The sequence below is a fragment of the Balaenoptera borealis genome, assembly GCF_965194805.1.
Source record: "Balaenoptera borealis genome assembly, chromosome: 4".
Taxonomy (NCBI): domain Eukaryota; kingdom Metazoa; phylum Chordata; class Mammalia; order Artiodactyla; family Balaenopteridae; genus Balaenoptera; species Balaenoptera borealis.
Window position 1 is genome coordinate 5,632,816 of NC_138861.1, and position 19,718 is coordinate 5,652,533.

A 19,718-nucleotide genomic window follows, 5' to 3' on the forward strand; every position below is an offset into this window, starting at 1 on the left:
CAACTATACTTGAATAAAATAATAAAAAAAGAACTAGTCTGGATGCCGTTGTGAAAGTATTTGTGGAGGTGATTAACATTTAAAATTAGTTGGCTTTATAGAGACACAGATGTAGAGAACAAACATATGGATACTTAGCAGGGAAGGGGGGTGGAGGGATGAATTGGGAAATTATGATTGACATATATACACTACTATGTATAAAATAGATAACTAATGAGAACCTACTGTATAGCACAGGGAGCTCTACTTAATGAACTATGGTGATCTAAATGGGAAGGAAATCTCAAAAAGAGGGGAAATATGTATACGTATAACTGATTCACTTTGCTGTACAGCAGAAACTAACACAACATTGTAAAGCAACTATACTCCAATAAAAATTAATTAAAAAGTAAATTAAATCGGTTGGCTTTAATTAAGACATCACCCCCCGGAATGTGAGTGGCACTCATGCAGTCAGTTGCAGGCCTTCAGATTTAAGAGTGAGGTTTCCCACGGAAGAAGGAATCCCGCCTTAAGGCTTCCACACAGAAATCTGTTTGTTTCCAGTCTGCCTATAGACGTCAGACTCAAGACCCCAGTGTTGACTTGTATCAGCACTCTGCTGGCCTAATCTGTGGATTTTGGATTCCAGACTGAACATCAACTCGTATCTGAATTTCCTACTGCCTGGCCTGCCCTACAGATTTCACACACGTGCGTGCCACTCCACCCACCAGTTCCGGAGCCAATTCCTTAAAATAAGGAGATGGAGACAGACAGTGATGGAGAGATATAGATCCAGATCCAGATCCGGACAAGGATACAGTTACTAATCTTATTGGCTCTGTTTCTCTGGAGAAAAATGTTCTCTTGACATAATACTCAACAATTTTCTCATGAAATTATTTTATAATTAGAAATGAAATCTAGTAGAATGTGGCACCAAATAGCTTACACACTCTGAAATGAACATCTTCTTGTGTTTAAACAGAAATAAAATAGCTTCACATAAGAAACACATTTAATTCAACATTTATTCTCAAAGCATACTGCCGTCAATTTTTCTTTTTTCTAGTGCTGTATACTTGTGTATCATGAAAGTGTCTGTGTATACATATTCCAATTATTTCAGCTTATCTCACATTAAGGAATAACAAAATAACAAAGGAATATGAAATAAAAGTTTATCTACTCTAGCCTTTATTTCATATATGTGGACCATAATAACTGCATGAGAAATATGTCTCTCTTTTTTGGTATAAACAAATGCCTGTATTCTGCATTTTACAATGTAATCAGGATGTAGTTTTAGCCAATTATCCATTCTTTATATTATTCTTAGTGCTTTAACAAATATATTGGTCAGCTAAAATGTATTTGTATTTTAATTTCAACATCCAAACAGTAGAAATGTCATAAATTTAAACACACACAATTTGATAGTTTCTCTCATCTTAAAAATACAAATCTAACTTTTCTTATATTTTTGCTTAGTTTTCCATTAACATATAGAAATTTTTGTAAATGTTTGTTTTATATAAGAATGCTAACTTTCTATCCTTACATTTCTTTTTATTTTGCAGTATGAATTTCTAGAATAATCCCATGTGTAGGATGGATGTAAGATTTCCAACGGCTATGATTTGAAAAATCTGATGCAGTCAATTAGTTCTTAATAACTAATAATCACTGCCTTGTCATTGTTGTGGATAAGGGTTCTCAGGTTGAAGGAAATGAGTTAAGGCTGTCATCACTGATGTTTGGTTTCTATCTCCTCTTCAATTTTAATTTTTTATAGAAAGGTATATATAATTTATATATGTATATAATTTCTCACTATATATATGTGTGTGTATATATATATATATAGAGAGAGAGAGAGACAGAGAGAGAGATCTACTTGTTTTAGGAGGAAGTCTAAGTAATCAAAGGTTTTAAAAAGAGACATTCAGGTAAGTAAACTTCACATCCCTATTTTCCAGACATGTCACAAAACTATCACATCAGTTTTTCCTTGCTTTTTCAGCTTTAGATTCCAAATAGTTAGCTACAATGCTACCAATCCTGTAGGAATCAGAAACACTCTTTTGTAAAATGATTTTGCTTTGATTTAAATAACTATTTTGATGCCACATTTCCAATATCTGTCTGTTAGCCCAAATTTCTCATCCATAATGTTTTTATAAAAATATACACATGCCATAAAACTGAATGACTTGCTTTATCAGAAGCAAATATTTATATTTTTATATGTGTTTCTTTACATACACACACACCTTATTCAAAATGGATTTAGTCAGTATTGATATCATCTGATTATAAAAGAAAAGAAAATTGCACGTACAATTTAAAGTGTTTTCATACTTGTTAAACTTATAGTTTAACAAAAATGGTAATGATTCTATTTAGTAATTTAGCCTTTAAGTGAAATATTTTTAAATTAAAAACAGTTTCTTTTGTTTTAAACACTCATCCACATATTGAGTTAAATCATTTCTTTTATTTAAAATAGGAGGTCATTAGATTGCTTTGTCCTAAAGAGTGTCTGAGAGATGCTGGCCTATCTTACCTCAGTCTCATATTTTTTTTCCTTCTTCTCATTCTAGGACATGGCTTTAATTTGTAAATTGTTTTCTCCATAATTCAATATGTGGCAACACTGGCTACTGGTAGGCTCAAAATAGGAGTTGAAAGTAAAGGATCTAAACCAGGGCATTAATATCTATTTTGTTCATATCTTGTCGCCATGTCAACCTTAAAATGAGTATCAAGACACGGTTGCATTCTGAGGTCTACCAATATCTTACCTTATTTTGGGTGTCTGGTGCATGCCTGCACTTGTGTGGGAACACAAAGGTAACATGGGTACCTTCAGTATTACATATTTTGGTGTATACATATTTATGTGGAGATATACATAGTCATAGCAATATAAAATTAATTATTATTTCTTATTATCCTGCACAGAAGTACAGTCCTTAATATGTATAAGCAATACACATTTTGTCATATATTCTTTCATTTTCTGAAAGCTGACCAAAATTTTGCAGAAAATAAATATTTCTGTGAAAGGTAAGTACATGTAAATAAATAAAGGTACATGAAAAAACAAGATGAAGAATAAATGGGCATCAACATTTATAAAGCATCTAATATACCTCAACTTCCCATCAGATTATTTATGGGCTGTTTTCTTTCATTACAGTAAAGTAACCATTGCCTGCCAAAATGGGAGACATTCTAAATTAAGGAACGGGTGAAGTTATTATGCTGTGTTCACTTTTGGTATTTCACCTCTAGTGCCTTTATTTTAATTACAAACAAGTCATTACAAATACACAATATATTATCTTCCTCTTTAAGTATAAAATCTGCATAGAGTAACAGATAATATCATAGTTTTAACACTGTCCTACCCCCGTGTCTCATATATGTGTAGCTTTCATTGTATTTCCAAAATACAATTCTACTTAACAAAATTACTGTATAAAACTGTAAAGGAATTTTTAAAATACTTGCCTGAAATCCAAGGAGCTTTTCACTAGGCTTAATGTGCCTCTGAAATTCACATTCTATGGGTTGTATCACTTTGATTCCATCTTCATAAAAAACATAGAACATGTTCCCAATTCCCAGACCTTAGGAGTAAAAACACATTCAAAAGTTCAAAATAAAATTATCAGAAACATTTACAACCAAAACTCAGTGCCCCTCACATTGCTGGTGAGAGATCAATTTGTGAAGTCCTATAATGCTAATAAAGCAAACCATGTGAGACCTTTACCATATGCCCAAGTAACTCTGCAATATTATGCAGACATTCTACTTCCTCTCTCTAATCTGCAAGTCAGTGATTTCTTTAACATAATTCAACAAATGTTTCATATATTTAAAAATAATTATAAATGGAAATGAAATCTTTCATACGTAGATTATATCTGTTACCATCCCTACTTAATTTAGGTGCTGATTAAGACACAAAAGTACTTTTTGAAGAATCATATTTATCCTATTTCTATTAGAGTTCCCTAAGGAAAATAAAATGGCTTTCTTTGCAGGAATTTAGCTTATATAGAGACTTTTAGAAACAAAAAGACCAAGTCCCCCAGATTTTGGAGAATATGTATTTTCCTAAAATAATGTTTGTAAATATAATCCTACTAGAGGTCTTACATATCAGTTTTCATAGTGACAAAGTTTGGGGTCTATTTCTCCAGTTTAAAATTTGAATTAATTTAAGGTCTTGCAAAAATCTCATTTAAATCATACTTTTAATTTCTTTTCACAGTGAGGGTTTGGGTGTGTGACATCTCAGAAATTCATCTAACTTATATTATAAACTCACACCTCATGGGTACGGATGCTACAGATTAGACATCTGGAATGTCGTGGAGTTAACGGAGGTCTGCACCTGGGGACTTGTCACGTATGATTGCACACCTGCTCTCTTTGTTTCCTCTGCTTCTGATTTGTTCCAACATGTCCAGACTAAGAGCATGTAGTTCTCCCTTTCCTGATCCTCACCTGAGTACCTCATCCAGGTGTACTGGTTTGCACAATCATATTTATTCAGTATAACTATACCTCACATAGTTCAGTGAGAGCCAATAGATAAACAATTATACTGAAATCTTGAGAGTTTGAAAAGCAAAACATTGTTCTTTAAAATGCTTAACTTTTAAAAACATTTACTTTTAATTTTTACTTCAATTGAGGACACCTGCAAGGCCCATGAAGTCAAGCCTGAGGATTACAATAAAAGTTTATTGATTTGTAAAAAAAAAAAAAAATTGTTTATTCAACTTAAGCCACATTTATTTTTGTTAAATATGTTCCTAGTTAATTTTAAAAGTTACCATCTATTCTTAGGATTCAGAGGAAAATGTATTTGATCATAATTATCACTTTATTGGTGTTTATACAGAGTGAAATTATTTCTAATAATGCATATATATTTTAAATGATCCAGATTATTTTGGCACATCTTATTATTGTTTTATAAATATTTTACAGTCCTCATATTTTAATACATGCAATCTTTATCAGTTAATTGTGCATTTTAATTCCAGAGTGCACAATGTTACAATGAGATATTCCAGAACAGTAGCAGAAGTTGCAAGAACTAAATTCAAGTTATGTTTTCATAAAATAAAATTTAAGAGTTGTCAGCTACAATTTATAATTATAGCTTTGAATACAGAGGGATCAATTCCATACCAAAAGGATACAACTTACAAAAACCGCTTATGCAAAAAAATTGATTTGTATTAGCAAGCTTCTGTGTAAACATTGTCAGAACGTTGATGTGCGCTATGTATCAGTGACTAGCAAATTAACAATACTGGTAGTTGAAACTTGTATCTGATTTTCAGTTGTGTCAGTTACGTACAAAGCTCGTAACATTTTTTAATGAACATGACTATATTCTCCTTCAGGTATTGCACGATTCTGCTCCACAGTCAGGAGTCTGAATGTGTTTGAACTTGACAACTACTCTAAGTGCAGACAGTTTGCAAAGTTTCTTGAAGTATTCCCTGCCCTTATTCCTATGGATATTTTTATTGTGTTATTTTACTATATTCGGTGCACAGTACAGTCAGTGGGATTCCACAGATGAAATTTCTTGAGCTGTATTTTCCTCTAAAACTCACTTAATCCATGCAAATCACTTTCAAAACTGAAAGTCCATTTTCTTGCTTTTAAAAGTATGAGTTACATACACATCAGCATTTTTACAGAGTATAAGCTACTTTCCCAGTTACAAGTTATTGAAAAATACAGATAAAGTTATGAAACGTTTAGTTTGCTTTTGCATTTTACTGTTTTTGGTGGGAATATAACTCCCTAGTGTTTATGAAATAGTAATGCCAACAAAGTATCATGTATAAATATATGTTAAAATAATAAGATAAACTGAACACCTATGTATCAATCACTCCGCTATGAAATAAAACTTTATCTTCAGAGCCATCTGTGTCTTCCTCTCTTCCCTACCTACACGAGGGATATTTTGCATTTATTTTCTTGCTAGACATATTTTGTTCATCAATTACTAGGTTTTAGCAGCAGAATTTATAATCTGAATATATGATGCAGCTATATATCATTTTAAATTTGCTGCTATAATATTATAATTTATTTTGAATATACTAGGCATAGAATGATATGAATTACCTGATGCTTGAGATGTGGTAATTGAAAACACATGCTGATTTTCACTTTGGGGCGTTTGTTAGCTTAATCTGTATAGGAAGCAATAACATATCTGTGTATGTTAATTATAACTATTAAGTTTCCATGCCCTAACTTTTTTTTATTTTTGTGTGGGAGAATATAACAAAGAGAGATAAACTTAATTTTCTGAATTCAGACAGCTCAGAGGTAAATCACGACTATAGAACTTACTGTTGTATCGTGGGAAAGTTATTTCCCATGTAATATCTGTGCTGTAATTTCTCCATCTCATAATTAGATTTATGCAGCTGTTGTAAGAAGTAAATGAGATGGAGAAAGGAAAACATGTAGCAGAGTGGCTTGAACTCTTACTATGAGTTCAAGAAATGATAACTGTCCCTCTTTTTATGACTGGCATTATGTCTTCTTTGAAACATCAGTGAAAAAAAATGGTGAAATGGCATCTAACCAAAATGTGATTACTGTCCTCCTGTTTTCCTCAAATCTACTGTGAGATATACTACTAGTACATTTCAGTTTTCTACGAGATTGAATTCTATGAATGCGTGAGCCTGCTAAAAGAGCAACTTGATTTTCTAGTAGAGCAGTTCTCAAAGTTGATCCTTTCAGAGGGTCTGCAAAGTCAAAACTATGTTCATAATAATGCTAAGATGTCATTTGCATTTTTCTCTCTCATTCTCACAAATTAGATGCTTCCAAATGTGGAATGTAGTTCTCAACAGGCTACTTGACATATGATGTTATGAGTGATATCACAACAGTTCAATGCAGAAGCAAATATAGGAATCCAGCATCTTTTATTCAGCCAGATATTTAAAAAATTTGCAAAATGTACAACAGTGAGTCTTAATATAACTTTACAAATAATGTGGTATTTATGGCTACATGTAATGGGTTATTTATTATGGTTATTTTAAACAAATAAATAAATACATATTTTAATTTTCTCTGTTTTAATTTCTTATATGGTAAATACAAGTGGATAGAAATAACCCACATAAACAAAAGCTCTTGGAGTTGTGAATAATTTTGAGTCCCCAAAAGTCTGATAACCATGTAGGTTTCAGTTACCATTCTCTCCTCATTGATGCTTTCTATTGCAGTTTATTACAAAGGCTCTTGACTTCAGTAAAAGCTTTACCACTTTAGTCATGGTAAAGATTAGGAGTATGTGCTGTTTTGTCTTTTTCATCCCCTGTGAAGACAGACACAGGTACTTTGTCTTTTCCAGGTCGATTGTTAATCTAACAAAGTACAGTAGCACCAAAAAGTGATCCATAATTTGTTTTTTCTTTGTGAGCTCTTCTTCTTCTTTGTTTTCCTTTCTATACAGAGAGGACATGGCAAGAATTACGTGCAGTCTCATAAGAGAGAAGTATTTCCCAGAGGGTTTTTCAACAAATACTGCACCTTTAAATACATGAGATGGACTGAGAAAAAAATGTACATAATTCACATTCTTGTCTCAATCCTTTGAGGATTTCTTCTCAAGAACAATAGTGTATCATGATAATATAGTTATATTATGTATTATAAATTACATATATATTCCATAGTTTATATGAAGAGTAATATTTGGTTAATGTGTGATTATTGGATGAATATTTAAGTCAATAACAAAAATATTTTGTGCTGATGTTTGCCTTCCTCTGACTTAAACCGCCATTACTTTAGCATTTAAATTATGATCAATGGCAAATTATAATCCTACAAAGCACTGATTTGGTAACCAATCAAAGATAAATCAATGTTTGGTGTTAAAGTCCTTTATTAGTTGATATTATATCATTATTTTCCCTTTCAAGTGATCCTAAACTTACTCATATTTTTAATATAGAAGAAATCTTTTTTTTTTTTTTTTTTAGCTAAAGAAAAATATAGGCAAGAATAGATGGTCTATATTGCATCTCTCACCTTGAATAACTCAGCAGGGAGGGATTTTTGTTTCATGAATGTTCCCATTTTTGTATCTCTGTCTTTGGAGTTAAAATCCTTTTCACATACATAGCAAAACCAAACCATCACACCTCAATGAGATTTCTATGTTATGTTCAACTAAAATTAGACTGACTTCCTCTCTCATTCTTCTAGCAGATATTCTGGGAGTGACTGTGTTAAGCTCTTTATTAGCCACTATTAATCCAGGAAAGTGGGTACTGTCTGAACATTATATATATTGGTCAGAGTGATATTATCTAAAACCTGTCCCTTTAAGTCAGAATTCAATTTCATGAACTTCCAAAGATATGCTGAAAAAAACTGAATGCATATTTACATGATTAATTTCACATTTAATAATTAACATAGCAAAGGTTATAACATAATAGAGTATTTGTTTGCTATGTAGTTAATATTAGGTGAAATCATATGTATAATTATATATGTACACATGTATATGTGTGTATACATATATGCATACGTGTGTGTATACACATATATCTGAAAATGGTTATCTCTTGTCAGATTCATTTTTGATTTGAAAACAGGTTTATGAGATAATTTGAAGCGCTAAAATTTGACATTTGTTTTCATCAGAGAAGGTAGGGAACTTGCAAATGAAAACATTGACAGCTTTCATCACTTTGGCGATGGCATCGCAGCCAGCCATTAGAAGGCGTGGTCTCTGCCTCACCCAATTATATGACTCACTAACTCTCATGAATTTAGAAGCCTTACCCTCTGAAAACTCTCCTTTTTCATTTTAAGTATTTCACCAGTATTATTGTGAGACAGTAATCTGGTCCTGAGAACCTTAGCAAGTTTTTGTCTCTAAAAATAATTATACAGGAGGCTCAAGTAGCTCATTAAGCAGGCGTGCATGCTCCTATATTTCCAGTGCTCCCCTGCAGCATATAATGGTCTGGACAACGAAATGTGAAAAATCTCAGGCTAAAGGAGTTAAGAGCTGACCTGCTTCCTATTATTCTTTTTTCCCCACTTTGGTGATATTATAGTTCACAAAGCTAATCAGATGATGTAAACTTTTTTGCAAGATTTCACCGTAATGTCTACTTGTACCTGGTGTTGGTTGGTGTTAACTAGCCCAACTAATATAGAAATTTATTTGAACCATTTCTATACCATATTTATGTGTGAATAGATTCATAAATATTTACAAAGAATAGAAGAGACAATTTTTATAAATATGGAAAATATCAATATACATATTTTTGCTTTCAAATCATTGGATATCACATCAAGCCAGTATTTCCCAAAGTAGCTTCAGTTAAATATTGATTCTATAGGTATTCATCAAAATAATTACATGTTATAATAAATTTAGAAAATTCTGTGTCATATAATGAACCACCCAACATCTCTCCTTAGAGTCTGAAAGTAGTATGTTTAAAAGTTCAGCTTAATCCTGCAGTGAATAAAATGTTTTAAGTTCCTTTAATTCAATGCTTATACAAACATTTATTATTGTTAGACCTTATAACATATACCCAAACTGTTGTCTACTAAATAAATACTAGGAAATACTTTATTAGATTATATTTGATAACAAGATCATAAAAAATATTGTAGAAGAGACCCAATCCTACTGAATCTTTTAATGTGTATTTTGAAATCATATAGGTAGTAAAATTAGTTGACAATAAGAATGATTTAGCCTTTAATTTACTAGATTGAGAACGTCTTTAGAGCAGATACTAGTTCTTATCTTTATATTTCCAGTGCTTTCAAAGTGTTCTACATACAGTAGGCTCTTTAAAATATTTGTCAGTAAATGAGTGAGATACTTCTCTTTGAAAACATTTTATTTTTACACTCCTGTTAACTTGAATCATGGCTAGAAAAGAACTGAAAGGTGAACTCAGAAACAGAGGACCCTTTCATGCTTAAATATCCGTGTGATTAATAAGATAATATACACAAAATTCAGTAAAGTTGATTTAGCTCACAAAGTCCTGGATAAGCCAGATTCTGATGTATACATTTAAAAATAATTTTTCAGTTAAACAAAATTTTATAGATCTTACACTTGCATGTAAGTCATATGACATTATAGAGGTATTATCATTTTAAACTCTCTTTCCATTATTATTCATCTAAAAATGCTTGAAATTCTTCAATGGGTTCTTCCTGAGATAAATTTCTCTTGGCCATGGTAAGAAGACAAGCATACAAATAGAAAGCACTGCTAGTGTGGAAATAAAAATGAACCACAGAAAAATGTTGTTCATATTAGTTATTATTCTATCTTTTAAAAACAGAGGTAGAAATTTGCTTTGGAAACTTTCTTTATTATTTTAATTATTTTTTATGAAATAATTGTACACACAGCTGGGGTTCAGTGATTCCTCAAGCTGGTCTATTATCTCTGGCCACCATTATTATTACATGCAATCGTTTCTAATTGTAATGCCTTGCCGATAACTGTGGCATTATAAAAAGTAATTTACAGATTCCTATTAATCTGAGTCAAGTATATTATTTTCTCAAACGTATTATTTTAAATCTTTTTATTTCAAAAAACAAAGTGCTCTGATGATAACTGTACATGAAATAAAAGATTTAAAAACTTTCCCCAAAACATTTCTTGTATAAGTTTTAAAATTATCTGCAAAATGTACTAAATAGCTCTGATTTCTCAAGCACATATTCTGTGTCAAAGTCATGAAGAGTAAGCACATCACTGATTGATGGAGAATAATTATTGAGAACATACATCTTCAAAGACTAACAGAAGAAAATTTTAAATAAATAAAAATGATTTCATAAAATGAATCTCAGTGTGATTTTAATTAATCTGCAGGTCTCCTATACTTTTAAGGGTAGTCTGAAGAAAATTATATTATTATTACATATCAATGAGTATTACAAACTAATAATGTTAATGACTGTTATCAAGGTCAAATTATAAGGAAGAGTTGTTTCACATATTTTAAGGAGATATACATATCACAAATTTGCAAGGTGAGTCCCAAACTGTATTTCAAGCATTGTTTTAGAAAAGTCTGGCTCAGAGAGGTAAAATGATTCATTCAAATTTTCCCAGCAATTAGCTAACAAAGCTAGATCTGTGGTACCCAGAGAAATTTGTTTAATCTCAAGAAGGAAGAGAGTATAAAGAAATGTCTAACGCATATGTTAATCATGTCATATCTGTTTCAGTAATGATTGCATTTGTACGTTCAAATGTGAAATATCCAAGAGGAATAAAATGAGAAGATAAAGTTACACCAGAACCTCTTTAGTAAACTGGAGTTTAAAGGAGCCTTTACAAAAGATTTGAGGAGCAAGAAATACCAAGAACCAAAAAAAAAATCAAGTGTTATGCTCACCTTTTGCTAATTTTAATGGATCTAATATTCTAAGATACTTGGTACAGTATCTAGCACAGTATAAGGGCTCAATAAATGTGTTCTGGTTACTGATATTGTTATTATTCTGCTTCAATAATTTTAGGAAGCTATAACTGGGGAAGAGAAAGTTTTTCTAGGATGGATCCTGAAGGCAGTTATGTTGGCCATTGTTTACCAGGAGTGTAATGATGACTTATCCTTAATTTTCTCCTAAGAATTTAACTAAAGCACTTGGGTTATTTGAATACCTGGGCAAACACATTCCTCTCGGCCTTTGTGACTGATTAAGAAAAACGAAGACAATAATAAATGACCGTGGATGGCATTTATTGAGTGCAGACTATATTTAAGGAGTTGATAAAACAACCCTATTGAGAATTAACAACTACCCTTATTTTTGAGATAAGGAATTTGTGACATAAAAAAGCCCTAGGTTACATAGCGGTGCAGAATGGATTTGAATCCATGTCCTTCAAGTTTATAACCCATTTTCTTAAATAATTTATTATAGTCCCTTCATAAGGCAATAGTTTTTATAATTTTTCTTTTTCTAATCTAAATCATGGTTTATTACATAAATTATGTTTAAGCTTGCTTTCATTTATTTAACTAATTTTAATTTTATACTCTTAAAAGCATTTCCATATATTGTAATATGACTTCCTGATTATATATCAAAAATAAATCAGGCTGATGAGGAGTTATAAATATGTTTAATGGTAGCAGGTTTACAGAATAATGTTGATTTATGATCAAATAAAAATATTGAGTCAAAATAAAAATGAATAAGGCAATTATTAGAACTGATAGTCAATACATCTAAAAGTTAAGCAAAATAATCACAATAATATAAAAAATAATGGAATTTACTACCTTCTTCTCTCCATAATATGTTAGCTACTGCAGCATGTTTAAAAGAAAAAGGAGAAAAATAAAAATGAGTAAAGAGTGATTCAATTACATAGTAATATAAATAACTATGAAAGAGGTCACAATCTCTAAGACAGAACATGCACATAAAAATAGTGAGGATGAACTCAACGATCTATATTAATAAAACAGTAAAATGCTGGGAGTATAATAATGTTCTATTCATGTCTTGAAATAGCCAATTCTTCTTTGGAATAAAGATTTCGTTAATAAACAAAAAAAAATTTATGTATCACTGAAAATAATGGGATATTTAAGTTAATTTTAATAAAACATATCTTTAGAACACACATTAATAAAGACTATTTATTTGACAGCTTAGTTAAAAGTTACTAATTGAAACAGTTATAATTTTAGAATTCTCAATAATTATAAGTAATGCTTCAACATAATATGCAATATTCCTGAGCAAGATGAGTTCTTATAAATACAGGATTTTGAACGCAGAAATAGCCTATTTTTAAGTAGTATATGCTTTCACTTTTTAAGCCAGCATAATAAAATATATCTAAATATATCTTGTTTATTTCAATGCACAATAATGCTTCATATTAAATTATTCCTGGACAATAGGTTTATTAAATACTGTATAGGGACTAAATCAACATAGAGTTAAAGTATTAAGACAGAAATAAAGAAAAATACCAATTAAACATATTCTCAACCAAATGCCTGATTCCCTTACTAATCCAAATTTATCTAATTCTATATAATTTCTCTTTTTTTGAAGTATAGTTGATTTACAATTCTATTAGTTTCAGGTGTACTTATATACTTTCAAAGCAGAATAATATTGGCGAAAAGAAAATGTAACTAAAGGAAGAGCTCATCCGCATCTAATTACTTCCTGCATATGTTAACCATATTAAACATAATCACTTTTCTAAAACTAAACCCTGATCGTCAGTGTACCAGAGCCAAGACTGGAATCTAGCACTCCTAGCTGGAGGGTGGAGGTCCAAGTCATGCAGTCTTCAGCACCTACCATAGTATAAAAAATACTTTTTTGTAGAGTAAGCATTTTTTTGAGATTCTTGGCATTTTTAATTCTTTAGGAATATTTATTCAAATATGCATTCATGGTACTTGCATCCCTTCAGCACATTTTGTGCTGCTGTTCTTGTTGCCTATGGTGTGCTTGGAATGAATATGTAAGAGGACAGATCCTAGTCACAAGGAGAGAACATGGACCTGAGAAAGGAGAGAACCATGCTAAAAATGATTATAAGCATGTGATAAGTGCAATTAAAGAAACAAATATCAGGTTCGGTGGCAAGGGGCAGGACGGGATAGTCACCTTCAAGTGGCAGAAGCTGGGCAGTGGAGGGACCACTTCATTGGGCTGCTGATGCTCGAGCAAGATAATGCCACCCAAGCTTACAAGGGGATGTCGGGTGCAGGAGGCATGAGATGTTCAAGGTATATCAACGGGAAACGTTATAACGTATTCAGCGAAATTTAAGTAATTGGATATATTTGGAGGGCAAAACTGATAGAAGATACAGCTGGAGAATTTGACCCTGACAAGGTCAAGAAAGTCTTTTATATTACATGGTGCACAGGAGATTAAATTTTCTTCTGTAGGCTCAGGAAAGATGGAGCCATGATTAGACGAATTTTATTTTTCCGGCTTATAAACAAAGGTAAGTAGACCTATGTTTCCTCATATATCCACCAATGGAATATGGTGTGCCAATCGTGTGCCAGGCATTGTATTCAGCGCTACCATACACAGAATAAAACAGACCCAGGCTCTGTGCTAATCGAATTTATACACTAGTTGAGGGGAAAAAAAAAAAAAAAAAACTGGATTCAAATCATGTAATTTCAAAATTACAAATTTAATATGTTATGAAAGAAAGGAACACAGTAATGTGAATGATTTTAACGAGTGGATTAGGCATGATCAGTGAAACTGGGGGAAACGTCCTTAATGGTGATGGCGAAGGTGAAGTCTGAAACATGAAGAAGAGGAACCCAGGGAGGGTTGTAGGAATCAGACTCCCAGACACAGGAAAAGCATGTACAAACCCTAGTGGGTATGTCAAAGCACTGCTATTTTATTATTATTCTTATTATTTCGTCCTGCCACTTGTAGGATCTTAGTTCCCTGACCAGGGATTGAACCAGGCCCCTCAGCATTGAGAGCACAGAGTCCTAACCACTGGGCTGCCAGGGAATTCGCAAGCACTGCTATTTTAAAGGACTAACGGCAGATATTTTTAAGACATGCAATCATTTATGAGAAAGTACCAAAAATACATGGTTTGTAATATTAATACCAGATAAGGTAAAATTCAAAGCACTATATAATGAATTTAAAATTATATAAACTAAAAACATAGTATTAAAATATGAAGCAAAATTATTAGGACTAGATACAAAATTTATAAACCAACCATCATATTCTGCTTCTTTAATTCATCACCTTTGGTATTTGAAAAATGAAGGGAAAAAACACAAAGTTTCAATAATACAGTTATTATGACTAAATTAGTGTTTTCATAATGAATGTTCTGTGATAAAAACAGGAAGTGTTTTCAAGTTTTCTTGAAAGATAATCAAGAGTAGTCACAAAGTAACTGGAAAATAGAAAATTTTTCTGTATTCTGTAGGTATATTCCAATAATCATAAATTGTTAAGACTTTTTCTGACAACAATAAAGCAAATATGAAAATGTATTACAAGTATTTTAACCCACTAAATTCTTCAACAAATTAAATATTAAAAAAATCAAATATAATCATAATTCATATAAAACAACAAAAATGCAAAAATAAAATTCAATATGTAGACCCAAAGACTTTTGGCCAAAAGATAATGCATAGGCTTAATTAATGTATCACTGAACAAAATATATGAGGGAGGGAGAGAGAGAGAGAGGAAAAAAGTAGAAAGAGGAGGAGATGGGAAGTCGGGAAAGAGGGAAGAAAGAAGAAATGTTTGTAGCTATGATAATTTTAAATTAATGTAGAATCTTTTGGTAATAAATTTGATAATCTCTATATCATAAAAATTCCAAGGAACTATAAATATCCAAACTGAACGTAAAGAAGAAATTTGAATAAAAATAACCATGGTGCTAATTAAACCACTTTTAAAAATAGTTTCTTCCCAAGATGCTCTTAGAGTCTAAGGCTTCTATAAAAAGTACTTACTTTCAAGAATTATATAATTCCAGTTGTATTCAGTGTTGTTAGAATATAGATCAAGATGAAAACATTCCCATTCAGTTTGGAAAGTCAGCAAAAGGGATGCCAATAAGTGATAATAGTAGCAAAGCAAAGAGAATTACAGGATACTTTCACTAATGACAAAAATGACAAATAAAATGCAAGTGAAATTCACCAGGATATTAAAAGTTTGATCATAGACAGGAATCCTCTTGGAATGAAAAAAGGATTTGGTAGAAATTTAGTTAAGAAATCAATTCATCTGATATAATATATTAGAATATCAAATGAGAATGACAAATATAATTTAAATTTAAAAACGTAACCTGATGAAATGTATCACATATTACTAAGTGTAATATACTCTTAGTAACCTGGCAAACTAAGAGTAGAGGCATATTTTATATTAATATAAATGTGTTTGTTAAATGTTAAAAATTAATTAGAAATTTATTTTGATGAACCACTTTATTAAGCCCAGAAACAAATATAAATTATATAAGCATGTAAACTTGTAAATAAAATAATCAAAATTTGAAGCTAAAATGAGTCACAAAGGTTAAATTAAAATTACACATAAAAATTGCAAGAGGATTCAGTTAGGTGACAAGACATAAGCTAAATACCCCCAAATTCTATATTCTTATGTAAGAATTAGAAGATACAATAGAAGATTTCATTTACAATAGCCTCAAAGTATAATATATCAACGATTTACTAAAATATAAAAAATATAGCAAATCAAGTGTAACATTCACTAAAAGTACACTAGATGGGACACTATATTATTCCTAGATCAAGAGAATAAATCTTATAAAGATAAAATTTATTCTGAAAATACTTAATTTAAAAATGTCATGTATTGTTATTGTCTGTTTAGAACGTGTTTTATATATTTATTGTACAAAGTCAGAATGTGCATTACATTAAAAAAATACTTTGAATTCAATTACACAGGTAAAATAACCAAGTCTATTTTCCTTATATGACTTTTCATTATTTTTCTAATTTTTACATAAATGTGTACATGAAAGGGGGAGTTTCTGACACAATATATAAATATGTGACAGATAAAAATTCACTTATCATAACCTGGCTAGTCTAATCTTAATCACTGTGCACTATTCCATCATATGGATTTCTACTTTTTAAAAATACAATTGTTCATTGTTTGTCACCTTAAACCTAGTACCTAAATCAAAGACTAGTATAAGTGATAGGGACTCAATAAATATTTTTGGTCGATCAGTCATATAGATGTATGCATGTATATGTACGTGTACGTGTGTGTGCGCACTGCAGTGACCCTCTTTCTAGCTACTTATTTCCATTAGCATACAGCTGTACAAGATGTCTGGCTATGTTCAAAGCCATTGACACCTGTTGCCAGGTAGATTTCTGAAAGGTTGCTGTCAGTACCACCAGCTGTCCAGGAAAGTATTCATCCCACCACACTCAAGGTGGACTATTAATGTGTATGTGTGTATGAGCATGCATGTGTGTGCAAGCTTACCAAGTGTGAATAAATACTATCTCTTACATATATTAGTTTGCTTTTAAATTATATTGACTCTGCTTGCACATATATAAATAAAACTTTCCTCTATTTATATCCTTAATCGCTTATCTATTGGGATGTAACTTTGATAATTTTTACACTTTTAATAGCTGCTTGTAGATTAGAATAACTCTATTTTGTCACATTAATTTATTCTTCATAAAATATAAACAGCAACCTATAATAAATGCAGGCTTGATGATGCCACTCATTTGCTTAAAAACATAATGCATGTATCTGTGTTTGTGTGTATGTGTGTGTGTGTGTGTGTAAGCTCAAAATCTTTAGCATAGCACATATGGTCTTCCATGATATGCCTGTGTCATCCTAAAGTCACAATCCAAACATCAAGTCATTTTGAATCTCTTCATTGTTACACATGTATTACATTTGCATGAATAGCCTCACCAAAATTCTTCACCTAACTTGACCTTAATTGTCCTTTAAGATCCAACTTAGCTTTTATCTATAGTTAGCCTGTCTGGAACCAGGAGTTGGGTTAAATGACTCTTTTTCTCTACATATGGAATCCTGTGAAACATCTGTGGCCTTCCATAATGTACCATACCTACATTATCTGTCCTGAAATCTTTCATTTATAATTAGATAATGAAAACCTCAAAGTTACAGAACTCCAGTATTCAATACTTATCCACAACTTAACAGAAATGTAAATTTCTTTTTGAAGATAACATATGTCTTATAATGAAAATGTGGTTCAATGGAACAGATGCATAGACACCAGGAACTTTTATTAATGCTCTTTTCGTAAATTGCTTTATTTTGTAAATTAGGGACTTGCAATTATATTCAAATGATGGATGCCATATTAAGTATGCTGTCTCTATGAGAAAACACATGTGGAGGGTGAATATTACATAAGCAAAAACAATTACATAGTTAACTACGGAGCAGCATGCTATAGCACTGAACAGCTATTTTTCTTGGCTACTCATGTGTAAATTGCTTGGCCTTTCAACTAAATAAGTTTTTTGCTCATCCTTGTCTTTGTCTGAAAGTGTAAGGCTGGCACCAGTGCAAAACATTTTCTGATAAGCTACATTTATGTAAGTGTAACATTTTAGCTAGATGTGTTATTGACTGTTTCTCCATTTGGGCTTAAAAAATTGACTTAACTTCAGAAGGCAAATGAAAAAGGGCAATGGCAAAAGAAAATATAGATAAAAATTTAATGTATCTGAAAAAATGTGTGGTTAGTGTCATGGTAGCTGAAATTTCTTTGAATGTACATATGGAGAAGGAAATGAGACATTAAAACATACTATTTTGGGGATGGAAACTATATAAGATATGCCAAATACACTGCCTGCCATATGCCAAATTCAAAGCCACTTTTAAGTGAAACTGTCACTCTTTTAGCACTGACTGAAGACGATTCTCTCAAGACTACAGATTCCCAACCTAGTGTCTAGAATTAGCTGATTAGGCTATAGTGCCAAGCTTACATTAAAGCCTACAACCTGAAACTAGCCATGACTCCATGGTTTTAAATTCTATGAAGTGATGACATACGATAATAATATTCTTTTGGGGGTGTAATTTGAATCAAGAAATCATGTTAGAAAGCCAAGAGTACAGAGAACTGGAATTGTAAGAATGCATAGTAAAAGGCACCATGACATAGAATTAGGGCTGTGATAATTTGTGCTCATGCAGATCAGGAATCAATTAGATGTGAACAGGAGGAAGACCTATGCAACCCATGGGAGAAGCAAGAGTCTCAGCCGTTGTCTGACTATGTAAAGTTGGTTTCTGGGTTCTGAATGCAGATACATCTCTGACTGCTTCACATTGCCAGTTCAACATTCGCATCCATTTAAAAATAACCTATACTTAACCAAAGAGAGAGAGTCTACTCCTGGCAACAAAGTGAGTCAGATTGAAACCAAGACAATGTAAGAATTATTCCCATGTCAAGAGGTAAAACTGTCATTATACACAGATGATGTGGTAATATATATAGAAAAACCTAAAGACTCCACACAAAATAGTAGAACTGATAAATGAATTCAACAAGGTAGCAGGATACAAGACTAACATACAGAAATTGGTTTCATTTCTTTACACTAAAAATTAAATATCAGAAAGAGAATGTAAACAAACAATCCCTTTTACAATCACATCAAAAAAAATAAAATAAGAATGAACCTCACCAAGGAGGTGAAAAACTTATATGCTGAGAACTATAAAAACAGATAAAGGAGATTGAAGATGATTTAAAGAAATGGAAAGATATCCAGTGCTCTTGGATTGGAAGAATTAATATTGTTAAAATGGCCATATTACCCAAAGCAATCTACAGATTTAATGTAATACCTATTAAAAAAAACCTGTGACATATTTCACAGGACTAGAACAAATACTCCTAAAATGTATATGGAACACTAAAAGACCCAGAATTGCCAAAGCAATCATGAGCAAAAAGAACAAAACTGGAGGCATAACCCTCCTAGACTTCAGACAATACAACAAAGCTACAGTAATCAAAACAGCATGGTACTGGCACAAAAACAGATATACGGATGAATGGAAGAGAATAAAGAGTC

The 19,718-nt window shown here is 31.6% G+C and overlaps 1 protein-coding gene across 8 annotated transcripts in view; it reads right to left on the reverse strand.

The window, feature by feature from the left end:
- Positions 1-19,718, reverse strand: part of FSTL5 (follistatin like 5) — a 771,595-nt gene that overhangs the window by 101,524 nt on the left and 650,353 nt on the right. For 6 of the 8 annotated variants that reach the window (XM_082391660.1, XM_082391659.1, XM_082391664.1 and 3 more), the window contains 2 exons: positions 12,363-12,389; positions 3,505-3,623 (listed from right to left, as the gene is read on the reverse strand). In XM_082391660.1, coding sequence (XP_082247786.1) covers positions 3,505-3,623; positions 12,363-12,389 — 146 coding nt within the window. The remainder of the gene's footprint in view (positions 1-3,504; positions 3,624-12,362; positions 12,390-19,718) is intronic. The other 2 variants (XM_082391666.1, XM_082391665.1) reach the window with 1 other exon arrangement.